Source organism: Corvus hawaiiensis, chromosome 5, assembly GCF_020740725.1.
Source record: "Corvus hawaiiensis isolate bCorHaw1 chromosome 5, bCorHaw1.pri.cur, whole genome shotgun sequence".
In the NCBI taxonomy this organism is placed as follows: Eukaryota; Metazoa; Chordata; class Aves; order Passeriformes; family Corvidae; genus Corvus; species Corvus hawaiiensis.
Window position 1 is genome coordinate 22893270 of NC_063217.1, and position 21953 is coordinate 22915222.

The following is a 21953-nucleotide window of genomic DNA, read 5'->3' on the forward strand; positions in this document are numbered from 1 at the left end:
ATTGTAATAAATGGTTAAAAGTTTTTTTTTGGTTGAGAAGAAGTTAAAAGTTGCTTGTTAGAGGAGTGGGGGTATGCAGTTAATCAGTTAATTGTTATTGCGATTGTACGGGTGTAATGTTGCCATGTGCCCACTAGATGGGGACACCAATGGGGGAAAGTAGCGGGTCTATAGAAAGGAAGAGAATGTTCTAGAATGTTCTTAAGATAACCTAATACCCATGATGTAAACACTTTGGGGGATTATTGGTTAGGGGGCAAACCAATCACTCTCAGCCCCAGAGACTGACAGAATTGAACACCAATGAGGACCCTAGCAACGAGCCATCAGAGGGAGGATCTGAGCTGCACCAATCACAGCATCAAAAGAGACTATAAGAACTGCTCTGGGGCTCAGCCCCCCCGGTCTTCCTGAGGCACCCGAGTCCGGGGGAATACCCTGTGTGTTGCACTGTTTGTTTTTCTGGGTTGTTGAGTGGGACTTGGGCTTACCTCGAGTCTCCGCTCTTGGTTTTCTTTTTAATAAACAAGCAGACTTTTATTCCACCCAAAAAAGTCCAAGCCTCGTTTATAACAGTTATTACATTGTTTCCCAAATAAGCTCCTCACAATTTCAGAGCAATCCTAGGTAAAGTCCTACCCAGCAGCAGTCCTCTGTCAAAACAGGCATCTGCAAAGTTGCTGGGAAATGCCTGTTATCAGGCATTAGCTCAGTTATCACCCAATGCTTTCAAGAATTTGGAACCACACTAACATACAGATTCTTCAAAAGAACGGGAATTCTTTAAACAGGAGTTTAAACGGGAGTTCTATGCTTTAGCATGCTTTTAGGATCCACTAAGGATCTTAAAAGCATATGCCATGAGAATATGGACACAATCATACAAAAATATGTATACACCAGTGCAGGATGCCATGTAAGGATTTTAGCAGCAATAAATTCAATAATAAATCACCACAGATTTTTAAAATCCACATTATTAGTTTAGATGGAAAAAAAATATATGAAGACAAATGGGGAGAAAAAGGGAAAAATTATCTGATAACACTTCTCAGAAAAAAATAAAAACAGAAGACTGATATGCACAGGAGACCACATATATCTACCATGATATACATGCATTATCACCCCATAAAGCTCAAGTTGTCATAGAGTTCTTGTAGATGCTCATTTTTACTTGGAAGATTTTGTAAATTTGTGAGCTTGAAAAATACTGTGCTAAAAAGTCAGTGCTACTTGTAAAGGACTTCTGTAATAGAATCATTTTGGATGAAAACTAATTTTTGGCGTTTGTCTAAATATAATTAAAGCAAGAAGTGTTTCTATTTAGTTTTTATCATTTACTGTGTTAACCAAACAATTTTTCAGAAGTTCAGTCTTCTTCCTCTGTCAACCACTGAATGAAGAGATCAAGACAAAAAGTATTTTCTTTATCTAAAAGAGGTCTACTGAATCAAAGAGGGTATGTTATATCAAAGACATTTTATCTCAAAAAAAGAAATGCAATAAGTTACAAAGAATAAAATTCATCCAAGTCATACATATTCATGTGTTGTTCAAATACATAAATTAAAAGTGAAATACCTTCTTTTAATTTCTTCTCTGTAGGAAGCTTAGCAGCATTAGAAGAAACTTTGTACAAGAACTCACAAAGAAAGGTGGAATGTGAAGAATCTTCAGAGAAGCCACTTTCAAAACAAGTATCATAGTTTGGGAAATCTATTCAAAGACAAAGGATAAAATAACATACAGATCTTCAGTTATATCAGTTAAATCCATTTTTCCACACATCTTTCTAAATGCATGTCTGTAAATATGTAGTTGCTCTGCAGTAGCTTTACTACAACACTAATAAAACTTACTGGTTTTATTTTTATAATTAGACAATATACTCACAAAAAACCACTGGTTCACATTTGTTACAATGTTGCCATTTTTTATCACTGCTTGCCAAGGTACTATAAAATACTCTTTTCTGATGTACCAAATTTTGATTTTCACGCCTTATGTAACATGCTTCAACAGAAGCAGACTGCTTCTCTTGAGGGCTTATGTAGAGTTTACCAGCAACTCTGGCAGCAGAGAGACAGTGATTCTGGGAATCATCATCCACATGCACTCATCTCCCTTTCCCTAAAGGTAAGAACCTGATGGTGCTGTCTTGGCTGCAGGGCCAAAAGCGGAAAAGACAGAGCCAAGACATGCAAACCTCTCTCTACAGCTTTAGGACCACTTGAGATCATAGCTAGCAAAAAAAAACACCCTAGCTCCATGTCTGTACCATGACTGAGCTCATCATCCTATGATCCAGTGCATGGCACTGGCCTGAGCAATACTCAAGCAGAAGTTCAGGCACTTTGTTTGCCCTTGGAAGCCTTCATTCATTCCTGTGTTTTCCACTAAGACCTTTTTTGTTCAGCCTATACAGTGTTAATTGGAAGAGTGACACAAGCCAATGGAAAACTGCTCCAGGACTACATACACATACATAGCTTTTCTTTTTTCAGTGTAAATCTGAATGTGAACTTTTGGCCCCTGACTGTTTCAGATAGTATCCAGCCCTTTTAAAAGAAAAACTCAGTCACACCCATATGCCTCAATTTATTTATTGTTAAGAACAGCTTTCTGCTTTCAAGAGCCTCATAGCAGCCACACATTGCAAACAGAACTGTTGACTTCCAAGCCAAAGTTTGTAATTTTTTCTGCAACAGAAGCTGTGATGGGAAAAAGAGGTTTCTGGGATAGATCATATTGCATGTTCAAGAGGTGAGTTTTATTTTGGGAGGAGAGCTTGTGAAAAACCAGCTAGATCTGTGTGCAATAGGAGTAGATATCAATTTAAATAATCTTTAAGAAAAAAACAAAGTGCTGGATGAATTCTTTAGATATATGTATATAGATATATATAAGATATATAAGATAGATATATATAAGATAGATATATATATAGATAAATATATATATCCATATTTTTTCTAGTAAAAGACTGATAATATTGACAGAGAACATGATGGGTTTTTTCTGTGCTATAACTAAGGGTATGAGATCTATAACTTATCACTGTGTTGTCCAGGGTTTTTTAAGTGCTAAATATGATGTCTCAGCAAAGTAGTAAATCTGTACACAACTGAAATTGTGCACTAATAAAATCCAGTTAATGCCACCACAACTGCCCCTCTGCTATACCACTATTTTTTCAAAGCAAAGTCAATTTTTCTTCGAATTTTTTCTTTCTCTTTTTCACAATATAGAATTAGATCAAAAGAAAGAAATCCATCGTACCTGAGAACTTATTATGGTACAGGAATTCCATTTGCAGCCTTTGTCCAGCTTTCTTGGCGAGTAAGTACGGGGTGCTGTAAAGAGGGTCTCCAGTGGCACACATAGCATCAGCCCCGCTGAAGAGTAACATCAGAGTTTCTAGCACATCTTGCTTGACTACAGCAGCACACAGGGCCTTATCACAGAGAGGGAAAATAGGAAGTCTGTTTAAATTAGAAAGTTACTGGCAACAAATACATGCAAGGTAGATGCAAATCCTTTCACCTCTGATACAGCTAGACCATAAACATTGACAAGTATCTGGTCTGATATGGTCTGAATCTAGAAAAACTCAGCAACAACAACAAAAATATCCCAAAACATCAACCCAAACTCTGCAAGATGTTGCTGTCACAAATTTCACTTGGGAAGAATAACGTGCATTAATACAATTGGAGGGGAAGCTTGCTTTTTATTTATATCAAACTATTAAAGAAAATCTCTTATTATTTCAGAACTGAGAAATTCAACCGAAGAGATGAGATTAGATTCTTAAACTCTATTACTTGGACAAATACTGAAATTCCTAGGTAATTTTTTTAAAAAACACAGTCAATAAGGTAAATTACTCTTCAGTGTATCTTAATACTTGTTCATCTTCCTTGAAATTTAAACATCTCACTGCATCATAAACATGAGTCTCCTTTTATTTTTGTATACACAAAGACAGACATGATCAACTTTTTTTTTTTCTTTCACAAGATTGGTCCAAAGCCTTAAAACCAAAAATAGCTATGCAATTACAGCAACATATTCCATTAAAATTTCTATTATTTAATATTTATTTAATTTTAGTTAATGAGTGAGTTTTTCTTAAGTAATTAAAGCAAAAGTCACTCAAAATAGGAAGAGTACTCCTGTAAAATTTAGCTGTTCTAATAAACACATAAGCACCCGGGAGGCGCAAGATAACACAGAAGACAGTTCAGTAAAAGTTCTGGAATTACTTGGCAGTGAACACCTTATTTCATGGTAATTTCATGTCTCCATAGAGAATTTGATAACTTTTCCCAGTATTTAAATGATTATTTGACATATATCTTTCCCCACAAAAAACAAACCCCACAGATGTTAGAAAAATCATGCTTGTATAACATTGAGCTTCTTTCTGTGGTCTGCAGTTATAGTATTAAACAAAATCTCACAGCTATTACCAGTAAATAGAAAGCAATCCAAGTGTCTCATTTTGCAGTGACAAAGAGCTCCCCATGATGCCCCCAAATGTTTCCCAACTCCAATGAAATGCAGAAAACAAACTTAAGCTATACAGCAAGAGGTTCTATACTTCAGCTAGAGGTGTTTCAGTGATAACTACTCTTATATGCCCTAATTTTAAATTATGTGTGTAACTAACATACAATTTACCAAATGTACAAAAAATAACACTTCCTTTTCCACAGTAACAGTGAACAAATGAGATGACTATGGTTCAAACCACACAACTTTTAAATGCCACTGCCTCCCCACAATCTCTGCATATCCTTTGAGACAATTTGACTCACGTAATTGAATGCATTAAAATTGCAAAATGCATTAAAACTATTCTGTATTCATTAACCCTAAACAATCATGACTCAAACCATCAAATATTAGAATTCAGTCAAATGGTCATCAAAATTTACAGAGAGATTGATAACTAAAGTTGTCCATTTTATAACTCTATAGAATTTGGGTTTTTTGTAAAAGGAGAGAACACACATTTTCCATCATTAATTTTAGCTTTTTCATTTCCAGTAAGTTACAAGCTACTATGTAAGTGTGTATGAGCTCTTTTCACCATTGATAACAATGAATCCTCTACTGTATTTGAATGTTAGATGTCAGCCACGTAAGGTATAAAAAAAACCCCAAACGTAAAGAAGTAATCTAAAGAAGTGAAGTGGAAATTTGCATCCCTAGACTACATTTGAATTAAAATAAAGATATATATTTTAGTGGTTCAGGAAAACATAGGAAGAATTACCATAACCTTCTTCAAGCAAACTAACGGGAAAAACAAGAAACGGAGTAGTCACACAATGACTCCTGCAAAGGCTCCTAAACAACCCTTACTCAGCTGTGCCAGAATGCCACTCAGGATGCTGAATTAATTTCTCACCAGCTTAACAAGATGACCAAATTGCACACAGATACAGTACAATCCAAAATATAGTATGGGCTTAACCATGCTATATTACCTTATTCAACTGCTCCTTGGTTTTGTAGAGAAAAGGTGTTTTCCTGAATTTTCCCTCTTTGTATTTTTGGGTAATGAACGCTATCCTTTTTTCTGCAGGGTCATCAATATGCAATTCTTCATCTGGAGGAAGATTTCCAGCCCAAAAACTGTTTGCCCTCTTATTTCCAATGACGATAAAGAGCTAGATGAGATGCAAGGAAAAAGTTAGCAAAACAGCATGAAAGGTATGAAGCTAGCCTCTAAACAGTTTTCATCTGCTAAAAGTTGAAAAAGAAAGTTATTGAAGAAAACAAAATTGTCTAGAGGAGACAGAAGCCTCTCTCAGTCACTGCCTATGGTCATCTCTAAATTAATAATAAAGCCTGCAGTCATCATTTACCATCAACAGCAGCTAAGCTTTACAAGGCTAACCAGTTGTAACACTTCATTATATATTAGAAAATACTAGTTAAAGTTCAGAGAAGAGTAGCATGTGTTTTAAAGAAAACACTGATGGCTCCAAACCTATCAGGACCACTTTTTACCACCATCACTTTTTAACACCCCAAGCAGCTAAGCTGGTAGTGAGAAGTTTCCTCTATTTTCCCCTTTCTCCATCATGAGTACTCTCCAAAAGTATTTTGTTTCTTTTTCCCCAAAAATATTAGATACTTGGAGAAATACTAAGAGAAATTGTACATTTTGTTAGCAAAATGAGTATTTTGAATTACACAAAGGTACATGATGCACAGAAACAGTGATTTTCCTGTAACAGCACCATATTGTTTAGCCGTTTTATGTTCAGTTTTCTTGTGAGTAAGGCAGTAAATAACTCCTTTTCGTACAGTAGGTTTCAAGATGGAAAAAAGAGTTAGAATATCACAACATACCTCAATAAGTTCATTGCTCCAAATGCTAGCATCCATTTTTAGACTTCGGACCTTTGAATCTCTTGGTCCTAAAGATCTGTGTTGTCCTGAAAATCCAAGAAAATTACTTATCTAAGGCACTTAAACAGGTTTTCTCTTCTGCTGAGGTAACAAAACAGTGTGATGAAACCAGATTTATTCTACTTGCTGTTTTTAAAAAAGGTTAGGTTTGACATTTGAATATTAAATAACAGCATCAAAAATACACCTATTTGAAAAAAAAAAGTTAATTTCATTTGATAGTAATGAATAAACAAAGTAGGCTGTCTCATGTAGACTATTTCTGGGAGAGTTTGGTTTGAAAGAAAGCCTAGGATTAAAAACTATTTCCTTAAATTTACTGCTTAAGGACATATTTCAATATAAAACATGACATATTTTTAGTAGTATCTGAAAAAGCTATCCCTATTGACAGTAAAATATGCCCATATGTAACAAAATTAATACCCAACATTTATACACTAAAAATCATTATTCTTTGGTATCTAGCCTTGCAAAAGCCATTCCTTTCCCATGAAGTGCTATTGCATCTTAATTTCCACTAACTGTGAAGGATTATTCATCTGAGAGAACTCAGCTACCACAGACATGCCATTTATGCATGGAAGTGCTTTAGAGTAAGAATGCCCTTGGTATTAAAAAAAAGTTTTGCTCACATTTTCTTTCTCAAAACTTCCACAAGGATAACACTTCAAAAATAAAATTAAATAAAAGTTTTAAAAAGCCAATTCAAGGACATACATAGATATGCAAATACGACATTTTGTAGAACCCACATAGCTTGTCATTAATTACTCACCTGCACACTTCTTACAAATGACAACACAGAGATTGATGGATGCCCAGTCAGGACTGGGAGCTTTACAGTCAGCGCAGCTCCTGTTGGACTCATTGAACCAAATCTTCTCAGCTACTTCATAATCAGATAGAGTTTCTGCTATTGATTGCTGGAGTGCTTCAATCCAGTCTTGTTTCTCTCTTTCTGACTCTGCTGTAAAGCTGAAACAATTGACTTTTCTGTGTTATTGATCTTTATTTTAAAGCCCAATTAAACATGGTCTGTAGTCTCTCTTATTTATTACATTTACACCCAAAATCACAGTCAAAAATCTTCCTCCACACAGATATAAATACTAAGATGAAATGCATTATTTTGTATTTTTAGTCAATGAAACTCCTTCTGTTTTAGTACTTTTTTCAACAGAATCACTACTAGCGTAAGCTACACAGCTTTTGTAACATTCACGTAACATGCCTGAGTTAATTTCAATCCTTTTATGTTACTGATTACCAAACTTAAAGACTGAATTTTAACAAAAGCACAGAAGGACAAAAGAAAACATGGAGACTTACTGAGAATTAAAAATGGACTTGCATTTCATTTAAATTTATCTTTTTAAAAAATTAACTAGTAAGCAAACATCAACAAAGTCATGTCTTAAGAGAAAATCAAAGAACTAGCTATCTACCAACCAGCAACAGATTCAAATTGCTGATCAAGACTAATTTACCTGCTAGTTGACTGAGAATGAAAGTATTTTCTAACATTTAACAAGTCCAGGAGAACAAAGAAATTTCTTTTTCTCCTTCATTAAGACATCTCATTCAAGAAACACCACAAGACTCAACAAAAGGCTTTTATTAGCATGTACTTTCATTTTCTTAAAAATCATTACAAGTCTCAGCATCAGCCAAAGTGAAACTTTCACTGCTTTCAACCACAGATTTCTACAAGGGATAACACATGAAAGCTTCTTTTCAAATAAAATGTGTAATACTAAATGGATGTAGCATTATTTCACTACTGAAGTTTATTATTCTTTAGGATGGAGGCAATTTGTTGAAGTGGAGAAATTCCTTTCTCTTTTTTTTCTTTTGCCCTTGCACAGAATGAATAAAGAAGGCTACATAAAAATACAAACCTGTGGGTATAATATGCCTAGTCAAGGGCTAACAAATGCAGCACACAGCTAAATAAATGAAAGAAAATCATCCAATTTTTCTAAAAATTGCTGAACATCCTTAATAAAAACATCACCTTTTCATCCAAACTAGCTACAGCACTGCAGTATGAAACCAGTATTTCTTTAGTGCCTTAGTTAATTGCATATTTTGTTAAGTAAATATTAAAGTTCTTACCTAAAGCTTTTATAAGGAGTAATTATTTCAAAAGATTGCTTTGCAGCCCGATCCACTTGTTTTACATTTGCCACATTCATAGGGATTAAAGTGATACCAAATCCTGTCTTAAAGTCCTAGGGAAAAGATAATAAAAGTTTAGGGGGTTATCATTCAAGAAAAAAAATGCGTGAAAAAGAATTATTTCATCATGGTCCAAAAAATCCAAGACCAGTAATAGACACCTTTGCCATGACATACAAGCCACTTCTAATTTATTAATGGATAAATAAACCTCCACTAAATTTTGTCCAACCACTAAGTTTCCAACTCCTAGAAAGACCTTACTTGATTGTTGGTAGGAGAAAAAAAGGTATGCTCTAGCTATTAATAAAGGAAAGAATAAAAAAAAAAAGTTTTAAAAATAGATTGCATTAAAATGTGAATGCAAAATTATGGAAGGATCTAGCTTAAATCATGCTTTAGTGTCTAAATAATTTTTATACATCTAAATCCTTCTAACTGACAGCAGCTTTTCTTGCTTTAAAACTGAGCGTTCTAACAAAATAAAATACATAAAAAATTCTTTCTTAAACCTTTGGTTGCTTCTGATCTACTACATGAACTAAACATGTCTTTGAAAAAAGGTCCTATATAGCAGCTAAAATAGACAAGGGTTAGTTGTGACTCAATTATTAGAAAGTATTTTTGCCTTAAACCAAGAGAAATCATTTGGGATTTTTTTTCCTCCTGCATGGAAAAATGTACTTAAAATAAAAATAACTTTTGCATTAACACAATTGCAACATAAAATGTTCAGTGAGCTCTTGTGAGGGCCTATCAAATGTATGGATTTTGGAAAAACTGGTAAGTATGTATGTTATTTCTGATCTATTTGGAATACCATCAGCATTTCCTTCTTTAAATTTATTTACATGTCCATCTAATGGCAGTCACTTCCACAAGATTAACTTCTGGAAGTATTAGCTTACTTCTTGAAAACAGTAACTAAATCAGAAACAGAACCAAACTATATCACCCAAGCAAAAAGCCAAATTCACATACTTTACCACTTGTATGTTCACTAAGTTACCTCTCACATAACAAGTAGTTGGGTAAAAACTGATAAAAATAAAAGCACTGAAGGGTAAATGCTTCAGAGTTGCCTGCCTCTGAAGAGAGGATTGTTTTTCTATTTAATACATATTTAAACCTGCATCACTGACAAGTTTCTCTTTGTAAAGATGCTTAAATTTTTAAACACTAAAGCCTAGATGGAGAAAATACTTTACAAAACTCTTAATTTTATTTCCCTATTTCAGGTATGAGCAAATAAAGATACAATTTTAGCCAGGACTGCTAAGGCTAAACCTGACAAAAGACACACATATTATGCACAAGCATATTGTGTCTATGCACAAGCAGAAGTATCAATTATCTCATACGAGGCATTGAATAGAATAATCCCCCAAAAAGCACAGTAACATCCATTATAGGATGAGATTTTTAGAATGACAGAATTCCCACTAATTAAATATACTGTGAGATAAGTTAGTAATGTTTCCTTGCCAGACTTCTTATTAAGAATTTTTTGGGGTGTTTTTACATCCATTACCTTTGACAGTAACAGTGGGGAACCAGCTATGAATTTTATGGACACAACCCTTTGGAAAACGTAGAAGCTTTTCAATAACTAACCTGGTTTAGCCATACTTCATATAATTTAGTTTAGAAAATTTAAAAAAATAGATATATTTTTAAATATTTCTACTTTTCTTCTACCCTCATATCCTGTAACCTGAATATTTTTATTCTCTCCCCTCATCTTCAGCCCCCACACCAAGGGGTTTCATACCAACACACCTGTCTCAGAAGAGAGCAGAGAGTTCTGTGAAGCCTACTCAGTCCCTAATTCACCCTCTATGGGAAAAGAGTGGGCAGAATAATCTCTTTTGAGTGTGAACTTGACAGCCTCTCCTGTAGCAGTGAAGCATTCTTAACTTCACCAGTGAGAAAAACAGAAGGATGAAATAGTAAAAAAAGACTGGGGATAGAAAAATACAAAAACTTTTATTTCTATCAGTGAAATGAAAAAAGAAAAGAAACCTAACCAAAACAAGCCAAAACCATTAACTTTCTAGAATTAAATGGTTTATTCTTCTGAGATGTAAATTGGATGCAAGTTTAATTTGTTGATTCAATTATTTCAAATTATTTCAAGCAATTGGCCTTAAGAAATCCTGATTTTCAAAAGAGAGGTTACAAGCCTATCCTTGAACCTTAACAGTGCAATGCATTCTTTGTTTCTTAAGTAAGAGTTGAAAAACCACCAGAAGCCATGGTTAATAGGTGTTCAATATACTTTTAGGTCCGGATTGAAGTTCACTGAAGGTAAATGAATAACAAAGATGACCAAAATAGTATCTACCTTCTTGAGCAAGATCAAAAGTTCCCCTGTACAGTAGCTTCCCTTTAGGCACTTGCTACTGGTGATGCTCATAAAAATAATGCAAATAAGAAAAGGCACATGCTCATCTTCCCAAATAAGCTTCCAGCAATCTAAGCACTTGAACAAACAGTTGCAGGAAAGACATTTATACTTACTAGCCACTGACAGACACATCCTCAAGGAATTAAAAAGCCCAACAACAACGTGACTTGAGTTCTCTCCAGGATCTTACTTCATACATTTCCCAAATACTTGTTGTGAAAAACTGAGGTCCTTTTTTATATGTATGTTGCCACCTGATAACTGAGAATTTTAATTTTTTTGCCTGACAACCGAGAATTTCGTTACACAACATAAGAGGAAAGAAAAGCTAACTAAACTTCATTCATCTACTTATTCCATAATGTTCCTTCTCAAAAATATTTATTTTATATCCCTTTAAGTCTCTTTTTTATGCTTTCAAACAGCTAGTTGCATCTCCTTTCCTTGGAGCAAAATGGAGCAAGCTGCATGGAAGCAACCTGATCACACACACATTAATGTCTGTGTAAACCAAACTTTGTTGTACTACCCTTAACAATACAGAAACAAGAAAGCCCTCTAGAAACAAAGTGCATTAATTTGAAAGTCTTAACCTTTAGGTGCAGCACCAACTCTCCAAAATTTGCATACGTGCCCAGTGTCTGAACAATCTCACTAAAGAGAGAATAACTCACTATGTTTTACACTCAGCAAGGGCATAACAACTTACAATACTGAATTTCAGTGTGAGGAAAGTCAGAAACGTTAAGAAATTAGAATCTACTTTTCAGAACAGAAGATGGTGGCAAATTAAGCAATTTCACTGGTACATTAGAGTGAAGTTATTTCCATAAAGGTCCACAGAAACTCCTTAAGGTAATTGCACAACACTTGGCACAAACCTGGCTTTGTGAATACAGGTACACTAGAATCTAATTTTCAGTGCTCAGAATTGTATCTTTCAGGAGTGCAGTCTTCTTCTCACCTTCAGAAACAGAAGTGGGAATTGGTACAGGGAAGAAAGAAGTGCTCCACTTTGAAAGAAAAATTCATTCACTTTGAGTGCACAGAAGGACAATAGGGCCATTCAAGAACTATACGAAAAAATCGACAGCAAGAGCAAGCAGTATCTTTTCAGAACAAGAATTGTCTTGCTTCTACCCACTGAAAGCTCATTGTTTCAGATACATGGAACTGTGCTAGGATTTCTGACAAAGGAAGAAAAGTTTAAAATTCAAAAATGCACAGAGAAAGATGAGGGTTGGGTTGTTTGTTTTTTTTTTTTTTAATTTAAACATAAATATGACTTAAATGTCTATAGTTACACTGTCTTCATGAATTTGAAGAAAGACTGAAAAATGAGTTGACAATAAGAGCTTTAAAAAACCCCAAATAAAATTCTTTATAGATAAAATAATAGATCAAAAGTATTCACTAAACAGCACAGTTAACTGAAGGCTAAAAATACTAAGATGAGTACTGGCCTTCTGATTAGCTGTTGTTCCTTCCTGAAGGGTGAATGATTACAATGTGTCAGTGTTGCTGTTATTATCACCCTGTCTGAAAAAGACATAACCTATGAAAACGTGTCATCTGTATATAAACCATGAAATTATTTAACTTTTATTTTTAAACATACCTTTAGCACGTATCTGTAAAGTGCCTCTCAGTGTACAAAACTGCCTTCTCTATTTTGCGTTATCTTTTCATAGGCAAAAGCTGTCCTGTGACAGGCTTTACTAACATTTCTTCAATTCTATTTTGGATGAAATTCAAGGAGATTCAAAATTGGTCTCACACCTTTTCTAATATATCACCACTGTTTTACAGACACAGAAATAAACACGAAGGTTAAGGAACACTGAAGTGCATGTATGTGTAAAATCATGCAACTGTATCTAAACATGAAATTTTGAGAGCTGCTGGACACCTAACTTTCAGTATGTTGTCTTAAAAAGACAGGCTCAGGCACCTTTCTGCATGCAATTCATAAATAAATTTGTAATCAGAGGCTGAACTGTGTGACTTGCAGACTTCCTCCACAAAACTGTACTTCTAAAAGAACTCTTCTTCTACCTAGAAAGTATAATAATTTTTCTTTATATTTTTTCCCTTCCACTTGGCATTATTATTGGTTTAGTCAAACCAAAATTCATCTGAACACAGGAGTTCTAGAGATGCTGCTTGTGTTCCTCAACATTTACCATTTCAGCAGCTATTATCATGTGTTTGGATGCGCTGTCTAACATTAGCTCCCCAGTATAGAAAGTCGATTTAAAAAAATCCTTGCATCAGGAAAATATCTCAGGGAAATGAAACCAAAAAAATCCAGCCACAATTGTAACTTTATCCATACTCCTCACATAAAAATAATTGAAAATAAAAGGTTAACTAACTGCTACTTTCATATTAGAAATATCAATCCATATTTTTATATCCTTCTTTTTGGTGGAGAACTAAGGGGATAACAGCAACAGCCGAGAAAAAGGAAAATTGCTGCCATGAGTTCTAGAGACTATATTTCTACATACACATGTATATACACACATAAGTATACACCTTCATACAGAAATATATATATTTGCAGCTTATTTTGAAGTAAAAAAAATACGGAAGTGCAGAACTCTGAAGTACAGAAATAGCACTGGTGTATGCTGGGAACACAGCACTATTGGAAATTGCTACATCAACTGTGTATTCTCACTGCACATCAGTTTCCTTCCTGTGAATTATGTGGTCATGGTGCATTTCCTTTTTTTGTCTTTGGCTGTCAGATCTTGAGGACATGCAATATTTAAGCATGTGCATGCACACACACAGATATATAGATATATATAGATATATATAGATATATATATATATAGATATATATAAAAATATATATCTATATTAAATAAAGCTCCAGTAGTGGTAAGAAGCAACAGATAATAAGTCAAGAACATTATACTACATATAAAGATATATACACACACACAAGTGTATATGTGTGTGTTGATAAATGCACACTTTTTTGTTTCCTTTTTAACAGCTGTCTTTCATACCACCCTAACACTAATTTATAAAAATTCATATTTCTGAAACTACTCTTGTCCTACTGCCTATTCACAAAAAGTTCTTGACCTTTAATCACAGTATCTCTGATCAGAGTTCCAAAATAGGACCTTACATGGTTCCTTGAATTTACCATTTAATTTGCAACAGCTCTTTAGGTTTAGCTTGGGAAGTTACCACAAAGTTTGTGACAATTACACTATTCCTGCAAGATCTGAAAATTCCCTTAACAATTTAACATGATTTAGGCTTTTCCTTCATTCTAACCCCAAGGCATTTGATTCCCTCCAAACAACCAAACTATTCCAGAGAGATTAAAAGCCAGGATTTAGAATCATTCAGATGAAGCATTCATAGCTTCTTTCCCCTCATTATTTGGAGGCATATACTTCAGCCTTTCTAGCTATTAAGGAGGACTCATTTCTGCAACAGAAATATGGGAAAAAACAGGCTTCCATATTAATGAAAAATTAAGACTTTTTATGTAATTAAGAGTTTGAGAAAGAGTAACTAGTAATGCAGAAATTGCTTTGATGATATTAAGTTTACACAAGTTTATATTGATTTCCTCTCCTTCTATAGGTACTGAACTTGGCACCCCTAGTTACTTCTCATCAGGCTTCTCTGCATCCTTCATCACAGCCTAAAACCTTTTAATACAGATTTCCAGTGATAGTTACTATCATGGATTGGAATACAAACCACCACATATTTACTCTGTCTTACAGTCTTCTAATGAGTCTCAAAAAGACACCACAGGGAAGCATACAGTATATAATTACAGGCTCAAAGCATAATGTTAGAAGAACATGAAGGTTGCTAACTCAAGTCCTGATGAGCAAGGACATGCTAGAATTCCAGTTGTCTCTGCATGTTAACGCTGTAGCTTGGTGCTCATCTGTTATGATATGTGACAGTTTTAAGTCACATCATCAGTTTTAAGTTCTTCATTTAACTAAGCAAAATTCTTTCCCCCATTAGAGAACCACTTGAAAATGATTCATGCTATTATTGCAGAAAAATTTGTAGTGACAACCTGGCATCCAAAATTCTGGAGGTTACAAAGGAAGAAGACAGCAAAAGACAAGAAGGGCCACTTAAATTAGCTCTAGTCAGTGCCACGTGTGGCACTGCAGTGGAGTGTTTTGGATATAGTGCCGGAGTACGTCCCTCTCTGTATCATTCCACATCATTATTTTATAAATAAATATAATACCTGTACTTTGAGATGGCTCTATGATGAAAGCCAGTACATAAGAAATGGGAATACCTAAGATATTAGTTTAAAAATGCATTCCTGACCAACACTCGAAGGTAGTAGTTACAACCTCGGATGTTTCTTCTCATGTAAGTTACAGATCTCTCTATTCACTTACTACAGGAGCAATTCAGAATCCTCACTTCAGCATCTATGTGTATGTATTTTGCAATATCAATACAACTTTATATCACTTGATTATGCAACATTAGGCCCATGCCTTGCTTGTTGTATGGGATGGATCTAGGACACATGAAGATGAAAGCTCCCTTCCTTTATGGGCTGCAAAACACAACAGAAAAAAAAAAAAAAAGGAGGATCACATAATTAAAGTGACTGAATACTATCCTCGAGAGTTAGCTCTTAACTTTGCCTTTTCCGGATTCTACTCAGTGTAAATCAAAAGCCTTAGCATACAGTCATTTCACTGCACATTTTTCATTTCCCAGTATCTGACTTTATGCTCTAGGGTTTGATTTGCAGAACTGCTGAGCAACTGAAACTTCAGCCAAGACCTATGAAAGCAGTATTTTGAGCAGGTACAGTTTGACAGAGAACTATTCCCTCCCAATCGCCCATAAAAGACTAAAATAACAGAGAATGTAAAATATATGGATATTTGAATCCTTCATTCTGTTTCTCAGAACAGTGTGGTCACATGGAAGAGGCAATCATGTTCCTTTACTTTACAGGAACTGATGAAAAATAAATTCCTCATTGTTCCTCAAAGAACACTCCCTTTTCAGTGAAGGATTCATCTGAATGTAAGGCACTTTTCAACAGTGTGCTATAAAAAAGGCATGGGCTACTTCATGAAAAGAAATTAGAATTATCAAACAGTTACTAAATAAAGAAAGCACTGAAAGAGGTAGTGATCCTGTGGAAGTAAATAGCATATTATAGTATCTACTGCAAAACACTATAATTGGATGAAATTAAGATCTTAGAAATCAGCCCAGTTTTCCCACAATTAGAGGGGTGCACACATCTGTAACTGAGGTAATGTTATTTCACGCAGATCTTCTATGAATTTCCAAAAGTTTTTAGCTGAGTTCTTCAAAAAAATTAGGTTTACATAACACAGGAGCATCTGTCTTCCCATGTAACCCCAAGTAAGTTCTTACTCTAGACAGATGCTTGGCTTCAATCAATTTTAACATAATAGTAGCCAATGAATCTTCAGGTCTTAGCAAGATTTAAGGAAAGTAGATCAGAAGAGAGAACACAGAGCCTAAATTTCCCCACTTCCTTACTGCCCAGTCCCATAAGGAAAGGTTTTAGTGTATGGTCACAGTGAATTGAGACAAGATGATGCAATCTGGAAGGGGATGTTCAAAGTCAACAGCCACAAACACATAAATACATAAATTAAAAGCTTCTATTTCTTAATCCTGAAAAACAAAGCGAGAAGAAGACAACAGAGAGAAGAGAAAAGACCATAATTCCAAATATTCATAAGTTTCTCATTTGTGCTGAAACATGCTGAAAGGGAAGGGGAAGTAGCAATCCATGCTGCAACCATGTCTTGCCATTAAAAATAATTTGTATGCATGCAAATTATGTACTTCAGAAACAACATGTGCAGGTTGCTGCATTAATAGAAGAACCTGAATTTTACATAATGTTGTACATTTTAACATGAAGCAGTTTAAAGTTATTAGTGGAAAGCAGAGTTCATGATTTAAAGGTACCATAGTCATTTACATTGCTGCTTTAGAAATACACTGGAGGAACTGAATTCTTCAACTATTCTACAATTCAGAGCTCAGCTGAAGTACAGAAAGTGTGATTCAGACCATATTCCATTCTTCAGACACATGCTTTCTTTTTCTTGTCACTCAACATACTAGGAAAGCAACAGTCTCACATCTGAGGCACACCACACAGAAACAAGCATCAAAAGCAAGCTGGTAATACTGCATACAAAACCTTCCTTGCTATCTTCCCAAATACCCTGAAAGACACCAAGCAAGAGAGACAAACCTGTCCTTCTTGTGTCCCCTACTGCCCCGCCACACACACACACAAAAGACAAGTGTAGGCAAGGTTCCAGTTTCAACAATTACAGTAACTCCTTTCCAGCAGGGCCTCTCTGCAGCATGGGGCTAATTCAGAAACCAGCATCTTATCAGCTACAGAGGCTGAAGCCACTGCAGCTGCCTGGGCTATGATCTTTACTTTTGCTGCTTCATGAAAAATCATGAGATGACATAAAGATGGTACAGCTAAATAAACATGTAAATAAAAGTCAAAGCCTGTCACGAGCAAGTAGAGCCTATATTCAAGGCTTTCACCTTTACTTTTATTCCAATGGCTACTCATAACATTATCTCCTATTTAAAGAGGCAATCATGCTCCTTAAGATACACAATTTCTAACACACGGAAACTCACTCCATTTCAGAGTCCATTTCTTGCTACTCAATTCACATATTTTTTGCCCCAAAGGAATACCAGTTTAACATACACAAAATCTAAAATTACATGGAAGTGCCTCAATTTTCCTCACTTTTAGTGTTTGATACCTTCCACCTTTTTTTTCATTTAGCTGAAACAGCTATCCCTATAGCCACCACATCAAATTCACACACAGTTTTAAACACTTCACTGCAATGAGCACCCAGAGCAACTCCTGTTCATACAAGGACATTTTTAAACATAGATATTAGTATTACAATTTTAAGTAGCCATCTGGACTCTTCTTTGGAAGTGCTTCACAAATGGAAACCTTCTTAGATTTAGCAAGAGTGTTCTCCAGAGACTGGAAGGATCAGTGAATTTTAAGATACCACATATAGCCATAATTTTCTGAATTCATATCTTTATAATCGTCTTGCCAAAGCTGTACATACTCAGCAAGGATCTTGTTATGTATTCATAATCCAGAAAAACTGGTAAAAAAAGTGTTTGAACTCTTACAGGATGGACAGATTGTGAACATTTTTGCAATACCTTAAAATCTACAACAGTTGTCACTAGATAAGAGAGAAAACTGTTATGACATCCCCACTGGCAAAATTCCCCTAATGAACCAAGAAATCCTCCAAATAATGGAGTTTCTGCTTTCCTCCAAAATTTGCCCATGGAGATAAACAAATATGATATTGACAATAAAGTATCATTGACCAAGCACAGTGTTTTGACGTACTGACTACACACAGTAAGGTGCTAAGACAAATGGTCTTCACAGTATAAATATGAAGAATTCTTATTTTATTTGCTACCTCCTTCTTTAATAAATTAAAATTCTATTATGTGATGTTTCACAAGTAGAAATAATTAATAACTAACATAATTCATAGTAGTTCAATAACCACAAGCAACAATAGCATTTCCTGATGGAGAAAGTTTTCTGAAGTTTTTTTCATTCACAAACCCAATTTCCAAGTAATCTGCATGACTCAAAATATTTACAAGGGGCAATTAATTTAAAAAAAAAAATTCAACGGTTTTTAAAGTACCATACAAATAGGATTAATTATTATAGACATTTTCACATCTTAAAAAAATGTATTTATGGCTATCTGAATATACTCCAAACGTACCCCATTTAATCATAACTGGATTTCTATGGATTTCCCAGCTGATGTTGATAAAATGCACAGTTTAGATTTCTGATCCTATCAATCTGAATTACTCTTCTGAGATGGTGTATTTGCAACAAAACACACACATACCACACACCTTATAAGAATAAATGAATTAATTATGTGACATATGGAGAGCTCTGGACTGTGCTAACTACTTTTTCCAGCTTGGGAGATTTTAGACACCTTTTGCTTATAGAGCCATGAAGAAAAATGTTTCACTTTAACAATTGACATTATGATCTTCAATTTAAAAGGAAAAAAGTAAGCTAAGGAGAGTACAGACCCTCACAAAAGCTTTTGGCCAGACAGTATAAACTCTCATCTGTTTAATAAATGTTCACCTTTGAGAGAAAGAGACATCAAACCCCATAAAATTTCTGATTTGTTTGAAATTTGAAATTCTGAAATTTTTGGACTACCTGAACCAAAAAGATAATGTTTTTTCTTGTGAAACACATAAATAAATATTTAGTAGAAGATCTAAATTTTGAGAGTGTGCACACATATTCATTAACTTTGAAGAAAGTGTCAGACTTCATGGAGGTTCAGACCTTCTCTAGAAGCCAATGTAAAGCCTCAACTTCCCACTAATGCCTAGAAACAGGAACCTAAGGAGACCTAATTATGATTTGTGAATTCCTCCTACTTCTGTAATACTTATCCTAAAAAAGTGAAGTGACAGCGGCACCAACAGTTTTGCCATACATTCATCTGTGCCTGGACCAAGAGAGGGCTGATGCTGTGACAACAGCAACGCTGCACCGCAGCTTTTTATGAGCACAAATCTTTCCTAACCCACTCGGTCATTTCAGCATGATCTCTCCTGGGAAGACATCCTCCTTACATCTAATTCAGCCAAATATAGAGTGAGCTGGGTTTGGGGTTTTGTTTGTTTGTTTTGAGGGATGGGTTTCTGTGGGTTTTTTTATAAAGAAAGTATTTTTGTCTGCTGGCTTTAGATTCAATCATACTAATTTGTCTTTATGTGACAAACAAAGATGAAAATAGCAGATAAATGCAGAGAAACGGTTTTGAATTTTTGTAAAGCAAAATCACTAATGGACACACACAGCTACTGCTTAGCAGCTATTCCCTTTCACACTTGCCTAGGCTTTGTGTCACGAAGGTAGTGATTTCACATAAAAAAAAGTTTGTATAAAAATAAATATATAAAAGACAGTTTCAAGAATCAATAACATTTACAAACAAGCAATCTACTTTTCACTACTTAAATACTGAAATGGTTATGGTATTAAATACTTACAGAGATTACTGAATTCCTAGTAAATCCATTGTAAATAAGTTTTATTATGAGTTCATGCAAAAGCCATTGCCATTTGATTTTAGTGATTATTTTTTTTTAATTTTGATTTTACAATGATCAAAGCTAAGATGGGCAACTGCCACAGCTAAAGAAGAATCCAGCTCTAAAATATCTGCACTATACTCATGTTTCAGAACTGTATGTAGAATTAATATACCCTTATAAACAAACAAAATGCCTTTGTCATAATGAATGTAATCTAAATATTTTATGAATATTGCCTCCCATCACAAATTATGAGCTAGAAGCACCTTACGTAAAAATAAATTCAAGCTTTCAATGAAATTATTTTCTGCTAATGAGGAGCAAAGGCTAATATCTAACAGAAAGTACAAATTATCTGTGAAAACATGGAGCAACCATTCTCTAAAAAAGGTACTAAAACAAATTAGAAGTTAAAAACAAACCAAAATCTTTGAAAAAAAAAAGCCGTTCACATACTTCTTTTAAATAACCTTTATACTCTATGTTACTATCTCGACAGCTAGTTAATAGAAAGAACACTAAAAATTAAATCTTTAACAAATTATATCCATTTACACATTTATCTTCTGTTTGTTTCTTAAGTTTCCTGTTGTCACCCACTGAACAGTACAGGAAGGTCTTTTAGGACCCACAATAAGCTACAGATACATGGCTCCCTTGTAGCATAATGATTCTACCTGTCTACTACATTCCTTTCACTTCTTGAGTCTCTCACTCATGCCCAAATCCTTACAAGCAAGAAATAAATCTCACTCACCTGAATTTAATGAGCAACTGGAAAAGCAAAACTTGTCAACAGCAATGCTAACTCATGTCTCAGATCACATTCTTGGGGAGGGGCAACAGGCCTAGATTACTATTTATTTCTTTCCTGAATGTTGTGCTAGAATAGCCTTCAAGATCATGCAGTAATTAAAAAAAATAATTTTTGAAATATGCACATATTGCTATGTTAAGATTAGTCAAGATGCCTTACAAATCAGTGGTTAGTGAAGAGCAGCACCTGTAGTGGCAATTTGCTCACGGAAAGTGACCAGCAAACAGGGAAGCACTGATTTACAGGCTGATTGTACAGCAACATCCTGACCTAGACACCAGCAAACTGAAGCCACTTCATGTCATGGGGAAGCACAGTGATAAAAATGCTGTTCTGGCTCATAACTGAAACTCTGCAGATGCATCTCATCACACACAAGTTGCATCAAAATTGCAAAGACTTGATCAAGATAACACATGAAAGAGAATCTCACAAATAGTAAAAATAGAACGAGAATTACAAAATCACTCCCATTTAGGATATTCGGAAACCCAGCATCAGCATTTTGTACCATTTGTGGGTGGGCAGGGTTGTAACATGCTACAGTAATTTTTAAGAACAGGAAATCTACCAAAAAACCCTTCTATATTAGTAAGAGTAGGCAGCTGCAATCTGCAAACATGCTGAAGTTACAGAAGGTATATTTTCTCAGCATGAACATGTCATTTCAGAAACTAGGATGAAGAAGAATTCAGGAATGAAGGAAAATACTGCACTAAAATGAAAAAACTGGCAATTGACATAAATGGCAAAGCTCCAACTGACATTCAGAGAGATGGAGATTCACCCCAGGTATCTGTGAATAGATCCTACAAGAAACAGTTTTCCTTAAATGGCCCCATATATACTGAAAATGCAATGCATCCCTAACTTTCCTATTTAGAAGGACAAGCAGCTGCAACAAAACTGCACATGCCTCTTCATGCACATGCA

At 34.8% G+C, this 21953-nt stretch overlaps 1 protein-coding gene across 2 annotated transcripts in view; it reads right to left on the bottom strand.

Annotated features, from left to right (window-relative positions):
• Positions 1-21953, bottom strand: part of ARAP2 (ArfGAP with RhoGAP domain, ankyrin repeat and PH domain 2) — a 124532-nt gene that overhangs the window by 58490 nt on the left and 44089 nt on the right. For both annotated transcript variants that reach the window (XM_048304942.1, XM_048304943.1), the window contains 6 exons: positions 8548-8663; positions 7208-7407; positions 6370-6455; positions 5499-5681; positions 3283-3457; positions 1585-1719 (listed from right to left, as the gene is read on the bottom strand). In XM_048304942.1, coding sequence (XP_048160899.1) covers positions 1585-1719; positions 3283-3457; positions 5499-5681; positions 6370-6455; positions 7208-7407; positions 8548-8663 — 895 coding nt within the window. The remainder of the gene's footprint in view (positions 1-1584; positions 1720-3282; positions 3458-5498; positions 5682-6369; positions 6456-7207; positions 7408-8547; positions 8664-21953) is intronic.